Source organism: Sinocyclocheilus rhinocerous, unplaced genomic scaffold (genome assembly GCF_001515625.1).
Source record: "Sinocyclocheilus rhinocerous isolate Xijiao unplaced genomic scaffold, SAMN03320098_v1.1 scaffold681, whole genome shotgun sequence".
NCBI classification, from domain to species: domain Eukaryota; kingdom Metazoa; phylum Chordata; class Actinopteri; order Cypriniformes; family Cyprinidae; genus Sinocyclocheilus; species Sinocyclocheilus rhinocerous.
This window is the reverse complement of record NW_015641029.1, coordinates 1,431,500-1,450,329: the sequence shown is the minus strand read 5'-3', so window position 1 is coordinate 1,450,329 and position 18,830 is coordinate 1,431,500. Positions and strand designations below refer to the sequence as shown.

At 35.9% G+C, this 18,830-nt stretch overlaps 3 protein-coding genes across 4 annotated transcripts in view; 2 read left to right on the top strand and 1 right to left on the bottom strand.

The window, feature by feature from the left end:
- Window positions 1–2,066, bottom strand: part of tmem192 (transmembrane protein 192) — a 13,303-nt gene extending 11,237 nt beyond the window's left edge. Inside the window, exons 1-3 of one of the 2 annotated variants that reach the window (XM_016570511.1) lie at window positions 2,005–2,066; window positions 1,581–1,666; window positions 519–671 (exon numbers count right to left, since the gene is read on the bottom strand). In XM_016570511.1, coding sequence (XP_016425997.1) covers window positions 519–671; window positions 1,581–1,610 — 183 coding nt within the window. In that variant the 5' untranslated portion in view covers window positions 1,611–1,666; window positions 2,005–2,066. Of the gene's footprint in view, window positions 1–518; window positions 672–1,580; window positions 1,667–2,004 lie in introns of those variants that run through there. The other variant, XM_016570512.1, reaches the window with a different exon arrangement.
- A 7,849-nt stretch (window positions 2,067–9,915) lies between these two features.
- Window positions 9,916–12,496, top strand: LOC107754175 (DNA-directed RNA polymerase I subunit RPA49-like). Its single transcript, XM_016570538.1, has 7 exons — window positions 9,916–10,038; window positions 10,299–10,402; window positions 10,514–10,590; window positions 10,677–10,762; window positions 11,114–11,166; window positions 12,145–12,289; window positions 12,381–12,496. The coding sequence occupies exons 1-7, from the start codon at window positions 9,981–9,983 to the stop codon at window positions 12,494–12,496; spliced, it is 639 nt and encodes a 212-aa protein (XP_016426024.1). The 5' UTR covers window positions 9,916–9,980.
- Window positions 12,497–13,039: 543 nt separating this feature from the next.
- Window positions 13,040–18,830, top strand: part of LOC107754182 (DNA-directed RNA polymerase I subunit RPA49-like) — a 7,982-nt gene continuing 2,191 nt past the window's right edge. Inside the window, exons 1-11 of the mRNA XM_016570544.1 lie at window positions 13,040–13,162; window positions 13,423–13,526; window positions 13,638–13,714; window positions 13,801–13,886; window positions 14,238–14,290; window positions 15,269–15,413; window positions 15,505–15,615; window positions 15,707–15,803; window positions 17,064–17,194; window positions 18,218–18,299; window positions 18,427–18,558. Coding sequence (XP_016426030.1) covers window positions 13,105–13,162; window positions 13,423–13,526; window positions 13,638–13,714; window positions 13,801–13,886; window positions 14,238–14,290; window positions 15,269–15,413; window positions 15,505–15,615; window positions 15,707–15,803; window positions 17,064–17,194; window positions 18,218–18,299; window positions 18,427–18,558 — 1,076 coding nt within the window. The 5' untranslated portion in view covers window positions 13,040–13,104. The remainder of the gene's footprint in view (window positions 13,163–13,422; window positions 13,527–13,637; window positions 13,715–13,800; window positions 13,887–14,237; window positions 14,291–15,268; window positions 15,414–15,504; window positions 15,616–15,706; window positions 15,804–17,063; window positions 17,195–18,217; window positions 18,300–18,426; window positions 18,559–18,830) is intronic.

Sequence of the window (18,830 nt, the reverse complement as noted above, 5' to 3'; positions counted from 1 at the left end):
AACGAAACACACAGCGTCTTCACAACATGGTGGCGGCAGGAGAATAAAAGTTACGCCTTCTTTCTTTGCGTGAACATTTGGGCGGCGTTATGCAAATCTTCCCACATCGTGACATAGGTATGTGGGGGCATGTTAGAACGAGCCGTTTTAGGTAGGCGTGGTTGACTTAACTTTTATAAAGAATATCTCTTTGGAGTCTTTGCAACTTTAGTCTTTGCAACTTTACAGATCTTCTTTATGCACCAAGAGCTTGTAACACTTCAAAGAGAAAGGAAAAATTGAAATCGCATCATATGACCCCTTTAAAAAAAAGTTTTAAACAAAAATTACAAAAAGTCTGGAACAACATTAGGGTGAGTATAACAAAACTGCCATGTTTAAAGCTTTTTTTTTTTCTGTTTGGAGCAACATTTAACACTGCCAATAATTACTATTTTTGTCTTGTTTTTCAATATCTAAAAATGCTCAAGTCATTTTCTTTCTCAAGTAAGTGCAGTGAAAACTGTTGCTATACTCACATGTAAAAATGAGATGACACTCACTGCCCAATGAGTGGGTAATTTCTGAAACTCTCTCTTGATCACTGACTCAAGTGCATCTTGGGAAACCAGTGGTCCATCAATAAGAGGGTCATCGTCAGTGCTTTGTGTAAAATCTACATTTGTGTTATTCTGGCCACAAAAACAAAGGAGACAAATACAGGTTAGATTGTAATAGCCATGTCATCCATATACTACAGCCATTAGCTGAAAGCTGCTTTGCAGGCATAAAATTTTACTTTGAAGTCATGCATTTCAAAGTGCTAATGCATAAACTGTATTAGGGCCTAATAATGACTCACTATTTGACAAATTTTCTGTAAAAGGCTCCTTTCACCAGTTAAACGACCTAGGGAATAGCGCCATTATCAAAACATTTGGTGATACGAATAGCAACCACATTAGAAATAGAGACCTAAGAGTGACTAAAAGGAGGTTTACAATAGGGTGACCATACGTGCCATTTTTCCCGGACGCGTCCTGGCCAGGATTTCTATATTGCTTCGACTCAAGGTACCTCGACAGCGTTTCGAAAACACAAGGAACCGATGTCATACACCAGGGATGCCCAACCCTGCTCCTGGCGATCCACTGTCCTGCAAAGTTCAGCTCCAACCCTAATCAAACACACCTGAAGCAACTTAAAAATTAAAGGCAGGTGTCTTTGATTAGAGTTGGAGCTAAACTTTGCAGGACAGTCGATCGCCATGAGCAGGGTTGGGCACCCCTGTCATACACCGATCGGTCTGCACACGCAAACAAAGCCAAAACCTAGATATTTTAGGCAATATTTAAATCCTGGCCAGGACGCGTCCGGGGAAAATGGCACGTATGGTCACCCTAGTTTACAAGTACAGTGTATATTCTTCTTTTACTACACAAATACACACAAAAACATACAGACAAACAAGTGTGTTACTTATTAGTACACATAAAAGCAACAGTCTGTCATATCAGGGACATTCGGAAATAGTTGTATTACAGCTGCTCTCGCGACCCTGTTTTCCTACACTAGAAAAACAGCTAAATGTTTATACGCACGCCATAAGCCGATGTACGCTCAGACTCCATCACACTGCCTGAACATCACACATAAAGCCAAAAGGTTCAGATTTAAAGCAAAACGCTAGTGATGTCCAGTTCGCGAACGAATCGTTCGATTTAACCGGTTCTTCTTAGTGAACCGGTTGAACCAGTTCACCCAATCGGACTGAATCGTTTGAAACGGTTCGCGTCTCCAGTAAGCATTAATCCACAACTGTGTACTTTGTTCAGTTGAAGATTCTGTTAGGTCATCCCGGCCCAGGAGGACAGATTTGATATCATTACGTCATCGCGAATGACGTCAGTACGTTAGGGCGTAAAATAACAGATGAACCGGTTTTTTGAACCGGTTTATTGAAACGAACTGTCCGAAAGAACCGGTTCGCGGAAAAGAACCGGACTTCCCATCACTACAAAACGCCCGGACAAACATTTGTAAGTTAGACTTCCGGGTTGCAGATATTACCAATCCTACTATGAGAAAGGGTTGTGTTATGAATATTAATTACGTTACGTGACCCTCGTCATTCAGCCTAGTGGTGATTGGCTCAGGCTATCGACAGGAACAAAAACATGTCTCATGAATATTAACATAGCACTGACAATTAATGATTTTCCTGTGTGTTTTTAACTGTATCCGTGTCACTTTGATTGTAAATAATTGAAAAACCAAAACACACAAAAAAAACTAATAAGATTAAAACCTTTATACAGTCTATGATTAAAACGCGTGTTTGAGGGGAGGAGTCAATTAGGCCGCCCCGAGCTCAGGTATCATTTTAAGTTTAGCAGATAATAACGGAGTGTAATATATGATGCAAAAAATGCGGCAGAATTTAACAAAGATAACAACTTTTCATTCTGTTCGTGCTTTTAAAAAGCACAAACGCTTTCTGTGTGAACGGTTCGTTTGTTTAGTTTACAGTATTGATTTGACCTTTATAGTCACTGTTCAGCCATTCTTGATCCGATCAGTAGTCGCAGGCTTCAGTATTAACCGTTACTGATTAATAATATTCATGATTTATATTAAACCCGGATCACATGGTCATTATAGGGCACAGCCTAATTAGTTGACCTTTATAATGAAAGGCTTTGAACTAGTGATCATAAACTCGCTTTGGATAGAGAAAGTATCCCCCCTACACTGTAATAAAATCTGTGAATCTGTACTGTGGTTGCCAGAATTTCACCATAAAAATATGGATTTTTTAAACATAAAAGAAGATATTTTGAAGAATGTGAGAAACCAAACAGTTAATGATCCCTAGTGACTTGCATAGTATTTTTTTCATTCTTCAAATGATCTTTTATGTTTAAAGAAATAAATTAATGCAAGCTTGGAACAACTTGAGGGTAAATAAATGATGACAGAACTTTAAGTTTTGGGTGAACTATATCCCAAAAACAACTTAAAACAGGTGGTGTCATACAGAGAATTCTAGGAATGTCAATTTAGAGTTTTTCACTGTAGATTTAATGATTTTTAAAATAATGTTTTTAAAACTATGCATTAATTATGATCTTTAATTTTCCTCATAGGTGTAATTTGTGTGTGGGACATGTCCTCATCACATTTTGACAAAGTGTTTTAGCAAATGTTGTCCCATTCTTTGAAAGTCAATGAAATTGTGCAGAAGGCTTACAATGCAAAGAAAAACCTCCAGTCCGTTGTTCTTCATAATTTCATTCATATATGCTGCACAACAGTGGTGGGCCGTCAGGGCCAGCAAAGCCTTCTCTGCTGGCCTAAACACTATCAGAATCACTGATTTAGTTTAATATATTTTTCCATGAATGTGTATTAAATTATTTCCAATAGTCTATTCTCTTCATTTCATAGCTTTTCTCTTGGTTGCACTGCTTCCAGCAGTGTATGTTTATATTAGAGCTTTTATCCAATCATATTTCAGCAATCGTGTTGCCAGGGTCAAAGAAATCTGCCTTAAGGCCTTCAGAATCAACATTGCAGGCGTCCGTTAGCTTAAATCAATGGCAATGAAACTGTTGCTTTAACCAATCAGATTTCGAGTTGGCAGCACCAGGGCCATCCAGAGCTGTAGAGAGTAGTGCCCTGTTATTCTGCATTACTGTGTAATATTTATGGTTTCTATAGCTGTGGCATCATTGTGATGGTATGAAGAGATGGATTAATTCATGTAGGACGCCACTGAAGGCCTAGGTGTAAAATGCACGGCCCGTCACTGCTGCACAAAATAACATTTGTGCCAACCAGACAGACCTGCTCTATAAACCGTGTCCCATAAATGTTGAGATTTATAAACAATAACGCAGCAGATTCTATTAAGCACACAAACATACCATATTCACTTTTAAATTATGCCCCATTTTTTCTTTGTAAAATAATAATAATAAAAAAACAATAAATTAAATAAAACACTTTTTCTATTTAAAATCCAATAAATAGAGCCAGATTAGTGTCAGTTTGGTATTATTATTTCAGTCCAATCTGAACATAGAGAAAGCATTTTTTTTTAACTCATCCTATCATCCATCATTTTTTTCTTCATCGAGGCTGATTTGTGGATTGTATCCCTTCAAAAAAAATAATAATAATTTTCCGGTTCATTTTATTTCCTATCACAAAAGTCACAAACAAAAGTCACCACATCTTGTACTATTTAGGTAAAGTTACATTTTTTTTTAAATGCCAATGATTTTCCTAAAATAAACGTCACTAAATCTCATCTCAATATATTTATGGTTATACTCTTTTTAATTTTGACTTTTCATCTAAACTTAAACTTTTGTGAGATTTATTTCACCTTTTGGAGCGGCCAAAAGTAAGAGAGAAAGGGAGATTTTACATTTATAAATATTTTTATTATTAAATTTTAAACATCATCATTATTTGAATGGAATACTTTCATGTAAATTCATAATAGCAATAAACTATGAGATTCTTTCAGTTACAAATACTGGCTTAAAAATACTTCATAAAATTATACAGTGTAATTCAAATGTATAAATTTACATATATCATTTGCCTTTAATAAAACAAATTTTACCATATTAAGAGCTAAATAGTGCTACAAACTTGGCACTGCTTTGGCCATACAACTAAGTATATGCTACTTCAGGCACAAGTCTACTTGTGCATGTGCATATAGTGTATACAAATCATTAATATTAATATTAATACTAATATTAATTTGGTCAGGCTGGCAGACTAAGGCTCGTCTGAGCTCTCTGATCCTGATGTGGTGGGCTTGAGGTTTCTGCTGCCTTCACAGTGTCCCCATTAGTTGAAATCGTTTCACAGAAATCCAAATCTTCCTGATTCTATCATTACCATTTCATAGTCAAACTGTCGAAAATCGAAAAAAAAACATACATACATACATACATTCATACACACATACATACAAAAAAAAAAACGATGTTATAATAAAATATAGTTAAATAAAATACTATAGTAAAATAAAATACTAATTAAAATGGTTTTGTTTTTTTTTGTTTTTTTTGCAGGGTACTACAGTAATCATGGCAGCAGACTTACCATCAGTTGGCTTGAAACCAAAGGGCTCTGCAACAAAGTGTGGTTTGGGATCAGCTGGCTCTGGGTCCGGCTCTGAGTCCTCTTGTAGAGGCACAAATGGCTCAACTCTGGTCTTGCAGCAGCAGCAGCAGCAGAAGGAGGACCACTTTAAGGCCTTCCATGTTTTCTTGAAGAATGAAGAGATCCCTTTCATCATCTTCTTCCTCAAACTGGTATGTTTTTCTAAAACAACAAAAATCATTCAGTTAATAGATTTGTTCAAAAAGACTGAATCATCCTCATATGCTAGTATACTGTGCTTGTATTTACCATCTACATAAATGTCCCAGGTTCCAATGTGATTTCAGTCTCACCTGTGCTGTTCTCTGCAGTGTCTACAGGAGGCACCTCTTTGTCACTCTGCGCCTCCAGGCTCATTGAAGGTCCTGTTGGGTACATGTTCCTGCAATCTGAACATGCACAGGTTTCTCTAGCAGGACCATTCTGCCAAGCGCCACTTCGTTCCTCAGTGGAGGATATGTCGGTGCTAATACTTAACAGATCCAGGCTACTGTCAGTTCCACCTTCACCTATGAAGAGGTTGTTGGTGCTGTTAAAGCTCCATTCACCCAGCCTATGGACCGGTTTTCTTCTCTGGATGGAGGACGGGCCACAAATGATCACACAACAGCCATCTTCGGATGTGTCGCTGCTAAGGCTGCACTCATCTAGGCAATCAGCATCTTCTGTCTAATTGCAACAGGTTACAAAACAGAGTTAGTATTGTGAGCATGTTGAAGCATGTAAGATCTCAGTATCAAATTTTTAAGGTTTAAGAATCTACAATCTATAAATTAATCATCAACAGATGTTTTCATCAAGACACAACTTTATATCTAAAATCAATATATTTGTAGAATTCAGTAAGAGTACCTGTTTGCCATTAGATGAAGGGATTTCCTCATTCACTGTGCTAAAGCCTCCTGATGCAGCAATTCTCATTTCATAGCCAAACTTGTCAGATCCTGAAAAACACACATGCATAAACAACGTTATAATCATTTTTTTGTGTACAACAAGACAAAAATACAGATTTAAAGGGGTTATGAACTGAGAAATCAAAATTCCCCTGATCTTTTGACACATAAGAGGTCATTGTACTATAAAAACATCCTGTAAGTTCCAGAACTTTTTGTTAGTCTAAAAACAGTGTATATTGAAGCCGATCTGCCAAAACGACAGGTTGTGGAATGTGCCACTTTATGATGTAATAGTGTGGCTAAACACCACACTGCCTGTTTAGCCCCGCCCACCGATTCACACACATAGTGTAAATAACGAGAGAGACAAACACAGGTCTACGTATAAACCAAACTATAAAGATGGCTCCGAAGACAACAAGATTCTGTGCAGTGCCAAGCTGTGGAAAAACACAACCTTTGCATCGCCTTTCTTCTGATCCTAACATTAGGAAAGAGTAAATGAACTTCATTTTTAATTAAGATCCAGACCGCATCAGTGAGAACTTGGTCCTTTGATCACTTCATTTTACAGCGGATTCGTTTACAAACAAGGTACAATTCGACACAGGATTTTCAGAAAGATTGAAACTAAAAGACGATGCTTTGCAGACTATATTGGATCCGACAGTAATGTCGCAACACACAAGTGTGAGTAACTGTTTGAATTACGTGGTCATTATTGCTTTTTCTGTTATTAAAGATTATTTGATATGTACTGAGGATTTATGCATTTACACCTAAATCACAGCAGCATCCATCTGTGTAGGATGTAGGCTGTCAAACATACACAACTGTTAGCCAATCATAGCAGTGGGTGTTTACTTCTGAGTCTACAATCCGCCACGTCTATTCAAACAGAGTGCAATGAGGGGGGTCAAAAACAGGACAGAAAATAGCCTATTTTAAATTATGATGATTTTGATGTAAAAATCTTGATAACATTATAAGTGGACCTCAGAAAACAGTACAAAATAATAAAAAGGCAGTTCATGGCCCCTTTAAAATGTAGTTTTTGCAGGGTACCATAGTAATACTAGCAGCACACTCACCATCAGTTGGTTTGAAACAAGAGGGCTCTGCAGGACATGATGAATCTGCACCGTCTGGCTCTGTGACTTCTGGTGAACAGAGTGAAGGATGCTTTATAGCCTTCCATGCCCTCTTGAAGAATGAACAGATCCTGTTCTTCACTTTCTTCCTTAGACTGATATAGTTTTCTAAAATGAAGAAGCATTCACTTAATTGATTTGTTCAAAAAGACATTCAAGCACATGACCCCTCAGAATTTTGAGCTAAATCGACTTTGAATTCAGTTTGCAAAAGACAAAAAATATATATATTTTACATTTAATAAAGATGTTCTGTGATTATTGTAGTAGGCACAAAATGAATATAGCCCCAAAGTTGCCCCAGAGTTTTTGCATAAGCTACAGGTGGTTGGGGGAATCAGTATAGAGCCTCACACATGATATGCAGGGGGAAAAAATATATATATACAATTTCAAGGACAACACAGAACAGTCAGATACATATATATTTTTTATTTAGGGATGGATTTTTTTCCTATAAAGAACAAATAGTTCTGCTGTCCATACATGAAAATGGTAGGCGATCACTAGTGCCCCCTCAAAAAAACTTTATGATGCTCCTGGTATGTTGGTTGCAGACTCGCAATGCTTTGGCTTTGTTGGTAAACTATTTTAATTGGCCGTGTTTCTGATTATTATCCGTGCTGAAAACAGTTGTGCTGCCCAATATTTTTGTGGAAACCATGATACATTTTCTAAAAAACAACTCAACAGGTTATATTGTGTTTACATTTAATTTACTCTAACTTCTTGTGACTGACAGTAAAAACCAATATCACATGAGCGGAGTGCTTTTGTTTTAAACATCAGCACGGTTGTAATTAGGCCTACATGCATTTATTTAAAATTGCTTCTAGATATGCTAAATATGCAACAATGTAAAGGAATCTTAAATATGAGACAGAGAGTCTGTTGCGGGGGTCTTTATACTCAAGTGCTTCTAGATACTTGTTCCAAATTTCCAATGTAATTTCAATCTTACCTGCACTGTTGTCCTCAGAGTCTACAGATGACACTCCTATAGATGTAGACTCTATAGAAGATGCTTCTTTGTCACTATGGACATCCATGCCAACCGAAGGCCCTGCTGCTTCTATAGAACTGGAGGATGTATGGGGGGGATTGAGGGATGTGTTGCACATTGGAGGACGGTGGGCGATTAGGGTTTCACATGAGGACATGCTGCTAATGCTCAGCAAACCCAGACTATCATCACATCCTCTGTTATGCATTAACATGCTGCCGCAACACATTTGCGAATTCTGCCTACTGACAAATGATCCCTCGTCGGAGTGCGATTCAAAGCTGACCACACTCGCCTCAATTTCATCTTCAGATGTGGCACTGCTAAGACTGGACTCCTCTATGTAATCATTACCATCTATCTCATCATAGACATTGATAGTGCCTAGATTGAACACATCCAGCCTATTGAAACATTCTAACTCAGTGGATAATGTGTCTCTCCTGGACCCATGAAGGCCATCAGGGACACCTTCACTCTCAGCTACACTGAACTCGGATGATGTCATTGACATGATGTCCAGTAGAGCAGTCAAATCTGAAAACTCTGTAGACTGTGAAAATACTTTGTTTATGTATGTATACTTATTGTAGAATACTGTCACAAGCTTTCACACTATAACTTATTAAATGCAAGTCGTTTTGAAATAAAGCGTCAGCCAAATGCCTAAATAAATGTAAATATCAACTTGCTCCCGGTGTCTGATACTGATATGAAGCACTGTGACGTAATGGAATGTTAATTAGCTGAAATTCAAATAATGCGAAACTTGAAATACGCGCAGTTCGAGTAAGGCGCCAGCATGAATTATAATATTACACACACACACACACACACACACACACACAAATATATATATATATATATATATATATATATATATATGTGTGTGTGTGTGTGTGTGTGTGTGTGTGTGTGTGTCATAGACGCTCGTGACGCCGACTCCCTTTAAATAAAGATCAATTTCAATAGAATTTCGCATTTTATTTTCATAAAAGAGTATCTTCAACTATGGGAAGAGATTTTTGGTCCCCCCCAAGTCAACCAACAGTAGCCTACTGATGCGATTTGGAACTTCGTTAAAAAGATTAGGCTTTATAAGCTCATTCACTCTTTCCTTGTTCCTTTAGGATGTTAACAAGTATGTTTTTTTTAGAACGTTACAAGTTTATACTAGAAATTATACAAAATTAGAAAATCAATTATACAACTATGAATATGATTAACCAAGAGTGGAATTAGCATAACGTGTTAAAATATAGCTATCATGATTTTTATACGAATTACGATGGTCGGTAAATTGTTTTATTTCCATTACTAGCAGCCATCCTAATAAAGTGTTGCCAATAGCCTACTGTAGGCTAGGCCTACTTGTCTATGAACAACATGCTCGATTTATCAAATGCTTAGTCTGATGTATGAGAAACTTGGGGGAAAGTCATTAATAATCTCTGTAAAATTCGGCAAAGAATAAGACACTTTTTAAAATTTGTTAAATGAAGGGATTCTTAGTCAGCACCAAAGATTCTCATAGTAGCCTAGTACAAGTCATATAAATTCTGTACGAGTTTTGATCTTCCCTTTGTTTCCATACGGCCCGCGGCGCTTATCTCCGCGATCATAGGAACGGATAGATAGATGCATAGACATAAATAAATACTTGATTTATTAAGTCTATTGGATAGATGCAGGAGTTTTCTTCGCCGCTGGATGTCGCTGCTTGAGCAGGTACGCGTGTGAATATCAGCCGAGGAAACGGTAATAATGGCGGCGACCTGTTCGTGGGAACCATGTGAAGAAACAGGGCAGGATGCTCTTATTGGTAACTTTTTAATATCCAAAACATGATAGATATACTAAAATATATTTTTGGCGTTATTCGTCCATTCTAATTTATTATTCTTACATTTCATCTTTGTGTTTAACGCACCCACGTGGATATACGTCATGCTCGCGTGTAAACCATAAACAATGTATATGGTTAAAGTCAAATAGTTTGTAGGTTAAAATAGTCTTGAATCGTTGTCGGTTGTTTGCTGTTGGGTCATTTCTCTATTTTAAACCTAATTCTTGTCATTGTAGTTAAATTTTCTAATGGACACGTGAAAAAAGCAGAAGAGCTGGACTTCAAACTCTTCAAACACTCAGATGGTATCAATCCCAGAAAGAAAACCCGACGCATTGTGGTAAAACAGCTTATGTAGATTGAAAAGTTTTTGTTTTAGGGTCTTTGTAATGGTTAAGTAAGTAAATCTGGTGTATCTGGTGTTCAGAAATATTTCATGTTCCCTTGTTAGGTTGCAGAATCAGACAGGCTTCCCTATGTTGGGAGCAATTTTGGGTCTGGATCATTACAGTGTAATAATCTGTGCAGGTGAAGTTATCAAGCTTTATGAATATTGACTAGTTAAACAATATTTCTCTGTCTCTGATTAATGGGATTGTAATTGTTATTAACAGGTGTTTTGTGGGAGTACTTGACAAGAGAACTATGAAAATGAAAGTTCATAATGCTCAGCTGTTCAATATGCTTCCTGTTATACCAGGTAAATATGGTACATCTGTAATATTTCTTTCAGGGCTCCTCAGGTCATGGAAGTATCAGAAACTTTAAAAATGGTTGTTTCTCTGGTCTTGAAAAGTCATTGACTATAATAATAATCTATCAAATCAAATCAGAGAAAGTCATGGAAATGTATTAGTTATAATGTTTGCAAACTCCTTGTTTTATGATCGTGGCTCCTCTGTAATCTTTAATCCCTTTATGTTTAACAGTAATGTCTACAAACTAAATAGTCCACAACAGAGACCGGAGCCATGTGCATTATGACTTGTTAGGTTAGACAGGATGTCAACGAAAGAGAAGTTCATTGTTGAGTCTGTGTTTGTGTCTTTAGGTGAATCAGCAGTAAATGAAAACACAAAGCAAGCTGATACATACAGAGAAAAGGTGAGTAACTGGTAACTGATTTTTATTTTTTTTAATTATATAATTTATGTATGGGTCAATGTCCAAGGTAAACAAAAAGGAAAGGTTTAGATTAAAATGCATATGCCAAGTTCTTAGAAATGTATTCTTTGTATTCATGCTTGTTTCACACGTTAAAAAACATTTAGACCATTATCAAGGTAAAAAGTACTCTTTGTAAATATGAATGTATTTACAAATATTATTATTATTATTATTATATCTTTGGGGGAGTCACAAGACATTTTACATGAACTAACCTTGCCTTATTGTTTCTGAAATACTAACATCGGCATGAAAGTTATTAAAATGAAGTTGTGATTGTATTTCTTCCCTATTGTTATGTGTTTCTAAGTAAAAGGCTTCTTGAAAAAGAAAAATGGAACTTGATTTTGTCCTTCAGGAATTGGCTGGAATATTGAATCACCGGTACATACATCAACAGAGAATAAATGCTGTTTCAAATCTTTAATGATGTGCACAGATAAATCATTTATAATAAAAAATTACATTTTGTTTTCATGGCCACTTTAAGGTACTTGTTCTTGACACTGAAATTTGATGATCCGCAAAGGTCATCTCTATGATATTTCCTGTTTTATATATATTTTTTCTGCATGTTGTTTCCACCACATGACTGATTTGATGCACTAAAATCTAAATATTTTAATTATTAAAATTACAAAATGAAAAAAATAATAATAATAATATGCCAAACTACCTAAAGTTAAAGAATTGTATCTTTTTGAAATTGAAGGTTTTTGCTTCATTATAAGGACAATTGAATCCCCCTCAGAGACTTTTGTATTTTTTGAGCCTCCACCCCCCAAAATATCAAAATGAACTTAAGAAATAAAAAATCTCATAGAACAATCATAGAAGAGGGTGATATATGTGTAAATTGCATTTTTTATGTATATTTAAATAAATCATTGGTGTGTATTCTGTGTCTGATCACAGGTGGATGCTCTCATTGAAGCTTTTGGGACAACTAAACAGAAGCGTGCTCTGAGCTCCAGGAGACTCAACGAAGTGGGCAACGAGACTCTTCAGCAGGCTGTGGCACTGGCTGCTACCAATGTCATAAATCAGAAAGGAGTGGAAGGTAAGTAGCTATATGAGTTTTCAAAATTTCTATGAATAAAATGTACATTAAAAAGTATTGTTGACATTGGCTCTTCGATCCTGTCTCTAAGCTCTGCGTAATGAAGTGGTTGAAACTGAGGCTCAGACAGATACAGCCCTCTTCCTCCCTTCATGCAACACTGAGGCAGACAAAGCAGAAGATGTGTACCCCTTTGATTTTTTTTAGAACGTTACAAGTTTATACTAGAAATTATACAAAATTAGAAAATCAATTATACAACTATGAATATGATTAACCAAGAGTGGAATTAGCATAACGTGTTAAAATATAGCTATCATGATTTTTATACGAATTACGATGGTCGGTAAATTGTTTTATTTCCATTACTAGCAGCCATCCTAATAAAGTGTTGCCAATAGCCTACTGTAGGCTAGGCCTACTTGTCTATGAACAACATGCTCGATTTATCAAATGCTTAGTCTGATGTATGAGAAACTTGGGGGAAAGTCATTAATAATCTCTGTAAAATTCGGCAAAGAATAAGACACTTTTTAAAATTTGTTAAATGAAGGGATTCTTAGTCAGCACCAAAGATTCTCATAGTAGCCTAGTACAAGTCATATAAATTCTGTACGAGTTTTGATCTTCCCTTTGTTTCCATACGGCCCGCGGCGCTTATCTCCGCGATCATAGGAACGGATAGATAGATGCATAGACATAAATAAATACTTGATTTATTAAGTCTATTGGATAGATGCAGGAGTTTTCTTCGCCGCTGGATGTCGCTGCTTGAGCAGGTACGCGTGTGAATATCAGCCGAGGAAACGGTAATAATGGCGGCGACCTGTTCGTGGGAACCATGTGAAGAAACAGGGCAGGATGCTCTTATTGGTAACTTTTTAATATCCAAAACATGATAGATATACTAAAATATATTTTTGGCGTTATTCGTCCATTCTAATTTATTATTCTTACATTTCATCTTTGTGTTTAACGCACCCACGTGGATATACGTCATGCTCGCGTGTAAACCATAAACAATGTATATGGTTAAAGTCAAATAGTTTGTAGGTTAAAATAGTCTTGAATCGTTGTCGGTTGTTTGCTGTTGGGTCATTTCTCTATTTTAAACCTAATTCTTGTCATTGTAGTTAAATTTTCTAATGGACACGTGAAAAAAGCAGAAGAGCTGGACTTCAAACTCTTCAAACACTCAGATGGTATCAATCCCAGAAAGAAAACCCGACGCATTGTGGTAAAACAGCTTATGTAGATTGAAAAGTTTTTGTTTTAGGGTCTTTGTAATGGTTAAGTAAGTAAATCTGGTGTATCTGGTGTTCAGAAATATTTCATGTTCCCTTGTTAGGTTGCAGAATCAGACAGGCTTCCCTATGTTGGGAGCAATTTTGGGTCTGGATCATTACAGTGTAATAATCTGTGCAGGTGAAGTTATCAAGCTTTATGAATATTGACTAGTTAAACAATATTTCTCTGTCTCTGATTAATGGGATTGTAATTGTTATTAACAGGTGTTTTGTGGGAGTACTTGACAAGAGAACTATGAAAATGAAAGTTCATAATGCTCAGCTGTTCAATATGCTTCCTGTTATACCAGGTAAATATGGTACATCTGTAATATTTTTTTCAGGGCTCCTCAGGTCATGGAAGTATCAGAAACTTTAAAAATGGTTGTTTCTCTGGTCTTGAAAAGTCATTGACTATAATAATAATCTATCAAATCAAATCAGAGAAAGTCATGGAAATGTATTAGTTATAATGTTTGCAAACTCCTTGTTTTATGATCGTGGCTCCTCTGTAATCTTTAATCCCTTTATGTTTAACAGTAATGTCTACAAACTAAATAGTCCACAACAGAGACCGGAGCCATGTGCATTATGACTTGTTAGGTTAGACAGGATGTCAACGAAAGAGAAGTTCATTGTTGAGTCTGTGTTTGTGTCTTTAGGTGAATCAGCAGTAAATGAAAACACAAAGCAAGCTGATACATACAGAGAAAAGGTGAGTAACTGGTAACTGATTTTTATTTTTTTTAATTATATAATTTATGTATGGGTCAATGTCCAAGGTAAACAAAAAGGAAAGGTTTAGATTAAAATGCATATGCCAAGTTCTTAGAAATGTATTCTTTGTATTCATGCTTGTTTCACACGTTAAAAAACATTTAGACCATTATCAAGGTAAAAAGTACTCTTTGTAAATATGAATGTATTTACAAATATTATTATTATTATTATTATATCTTTGGGGGAGTCACAAGACATTTTACATGAACTAACCTTGCCTTATTGTTTCTGAAATACTAACATCGGCATGAAAGTTATTAAAATGAAGTTGTGATTGTATTTCTTCCCTATTGTTATGTGTTTCTAAGTAAAAGGCTTCTTGAAAAAGAAAAATGGAACTTGATTTTGTCCTTCAGGAATTGGCTGGAATATTGAATCACCGGTACATACATCAACAGAGAATAAATGCTGTTTCAAATCTTTAATGATGTGCACAGATAAATCATTTATAATAAAAAATTACATTTTGTTTTCATGGCCACTTTAAGGTACTTGTTCTTGACACTGAAATTTGATGATCCGCAAAGGTCATCTCTATGATATTTCCTGTTTTATATATATTTTTTCTGCATGTTGTTTCCACCACATGACTGATTTGATGCACTAAAATCTAAATATTTTAATTATTAAAATTACAAAAAGAAAAAAATAATAATAATAATATGCCAAACTACCTAAAGTTAAAGAATTGTATCTTTTTGAAATTGAAGGTTTTTGCTTCATTATAAGGACAATTGAATCCCCCTCAGAGACTTTTGTATTTTTTGAGCCTCCACCCCCCAAAATATCAAAATGAACTTAAGAAATAAAAAATCTCATAGAACAATCATAGAAGAGGGTGATATATGTGTAAATTGCATTTTTTATGTATATTTAAATAAATCATTGGTGTGTATTCTGTATCTGATCACAGGTGGATGCTCTCATTGAAGCTTTTGGGACAACTAAACAGAAGCGTGCTCTGAGCTCCAGGAGACTCAACGAAGTGGGCAACGAGACTCTTCAGCAGGCTGTGGCACTGGCTGCTACCAATGTCATAAATCAGAAAGGAGTGGAAGGTAAGTAGCTATATGAGTTTTCAAAATTTCTATGAATAAAATGTACATTAAAAAGTATTGTTGACATTGGCTCTTCGATCCTGTCTCTAAGCTCTGCGTAATGAAGTGGTTGAAACTGAGGCTCAGACAGATACAGCCCTCTTCCTCCCTTCATGCAACACTGAGGCAGACAAAGCAGAAGATGTGTACCCCTTTGACCAACGTATCCTTTTTTTGTTCTCTATATGCTTCTCCATGTTTTATCACGCCTCTCCACAGCGTTTTTTGTGTCAAGATCCTTAACTTCCTTCTAGTTTTGTCTCCAAATGAGTTTGATTCTCTGAAGGATGTTGGAGCAAAGATGGCAGCGCTGACCCCTGAAGACCTGCTGAAGATGAGAGCTGAGAACTGGTATGGAGAACATCATGTGTTTGACAAGTGTTTTTTTTGTTTTTTTAATTATTAATACTAATTATAACGTGCATATACCATTCAAAAGTTTTTGGTTGGTAAGAAATTTTTATTTACATGTATTTGAATGCTTACCAAGGCTGCATTTGTTTGATTGAAAATACAGTAATGTTGTGAAATATTATTACAGTTTAATTTAACTGTTGTCTATTTAAATATATTTTAAATTGTAACTTATTCCTGTGATGATGAAACTACATTTTCATTACTTTAGTCTTCAGTTTCACATGATCCTTCAGTAACCATTCTAATAGGCTGATTTTGTGCCTCAGGAGCAGTTTTTATTATATATATATATATATATATATACACACACACACACTACTGCTCAAAAGTTTGGGATCAGTAAGACTTGTAATGTTTTTTAAAGAAGTCTCTTCTGCTCAAGGCTGCATTTATTTGATCATAAATACAGAAAAAAAAACAGTAATCTTGCAAAATGTTATTACAATATAAAATAATGGTTTCTATTTTAATACACTTTAAAATATAATTTATTTCTGTGATGCAAAGCTGAATTTCCATCAGCATAAAGTGTCACATGATCCTTCAGAAATCATCTAGATCAGGGATCCTCAAATCTGACCCACGAGATCCACTTTCCTGCAGAGTTTAGCTCTAACCCTAATCAAACACACCTGAGCATACTAATCAATGTCTTCGGGATCATTAGAAAATCACAGGTAGGGGACTTTGATCAGGGTTGGAGCTAAACTCTGCAGCGCATTGGCCCTCCAGGGCAAGATTTGAGGAACCCTGATCTAGATTTACTAGATCATCTAGATTGTACTTCCAATTTTGATCAATGTAATAATTTTAATATAACTTGCTTAATAAAAATATTAATTTGTCATATTTTCACAAATATTCATAAATTATTCATAAAAATATTTCTGATGCCATATATAAATTATAAAAACAACGTCATTACAGTAATTTTTTCCATGATTTTTTAGGATCACCATTAATCTGGAAATATTAGCAAACAAAATTGTTTTCCAGCCGTGCAAAAGTCCTGCAAAAAATAATTGTGCTTAAGTTTAATTCACTTAAGATTTTATTTATTTTCAAAATTCTTGGAAATGGCTGGAAAGGCATAAAAATGAATTGGTTTTCAGGTTTGGAAAGTCTGCTGGAAGCTATTTTGGCTCCAGATCAGTTCTAAATTCTTATTTTTATACATCCAGTTGTGTTCTCTAGTCCACAGACTGTTCTTAGACATCTTGAATTCCTTCCCAAAGAGGATGCAGCTCGTGACAGACAGTCTCGATGTGCCTGGTACCTGTCCTTCCTTATCAAAGCCTCGCTACAGAAACGTCTCTCCTTCAAATGTGAGTGTAAAAGAAACAAAGAATTCATTACTGTGTCTCTGCAACTAGTTCAGCTCATTTTATATGGCCATTGTGTTTTTTTAAAGAGCACCTATTATGCAAAATTCACTTTTAAATGTTGTTTAAACATAAATATGTGTTGGCAGTGTGTGTACACAACCACCCTATAATGATACAAATCCACCCGCTCTTTTTTTTTTTTTATCCCCATGAGTCATAAGCAGTGTCTCAGAACAAGCCCTTTGCAGAATCCGTAAAATGTAAAACCACATTTTACAAGCCCCACCCACGACTTTTGACGGACACTGCGTGAGCCGCACACAATCCGCCATGTTTATCTTCACACTAAAGCATTTAAAAGCAGCATTCAAATAGGAAAAGTCTCCTTATTAAATCTATAGACGTTATTCAGTCCAGAGCAGAGAGTGATTTTCTGCTTTTGTTTTATTGTTTGGGTCATTAACAGTGTAGACAGCAGTATAGGTACTGTATATTACGCTGCTGTCACTTGTATATTATACTGCTGTTACACAGATCTAATATAAACATGCGATTTCTTTTCCAGCTGTTTAACTTCACAGACATAACCCACTGTGTTTTTGTAACTTATGTGTGTTTTTAACATAAACTTGCGTGTATTTGACACTGTATATCAGAAGTGTAAACTGATATGGCTTTAAAACGCATGATAGACATAATAATCAAAACCAAACAGAAGTTTTTTGGCAGAGTATCTGAGTTATGAGCTGTAAAGGCAGCCTTATTCTGGAAAAGGGGGCGGGGAGCAGCAGCTCATTTGCATTTAAAGAGCTATGCTTGAAAACAGCGTGTTTCTGCTTCCACTCAAAATGGGCATTTTCAAAATGATATAATAAATGATCTGGGGGGTATTTTGAGCTGAAACTTCACAAACTTACACATTCTGGGGGCACCTGAGACTTATATTACATCTTGTAAAAAGGGGCATAATAGGTGCCCTTTAAACCTTTAAAAAACCTAATTTGTTTTTACTGTCATTTGCAGTTGGTATTGAGGATGGATGTCCCCGAGTCATTATCCACAATGTGCTGAAGAATTTCACAGTGGAGAGTTTCCACCATGGCAGGTGTGTATTTTCCTAACTACGCACAGTCCTGCAGCCTATTCTGACTTCATTTTTTGCCACCTTTTTTTTAACTCACGAATTTCAGACAATTACCGTATATAAATGCAAGTTTTGCCTGTCTCAACAGCCTCAGGAACACTGTGTCTTCGTCCATGCGTATGAAACTGGTTGCTCACTGTTTGGCTTTACTGCTGCACATGGGTGATCAGACAGCTAACCTTACACTCCTACACAGAGACATGGGCATCAGTGATGCCAAGTAAGTCAAATGTATTATTATACACCTTAATTGTGGAACTAGATATTCACAGTTTGTGTTTTCTTTCTTGTGATGGTCTAAAACGGTGGTTCTCAATAAGTATTAAAATTATTTAAATATATTAAAGGGGTCATATGATGCTATTTTAAAGATCATTATTTTGTGTATTTGGTGTAACAGAATATGTTGACATGCTTTAATGTTCAAAAAACACATTATTTTTCGAATACTGTACATTATTGTAGGTCCTCTATGCCCCGCCTCTCTCAAAC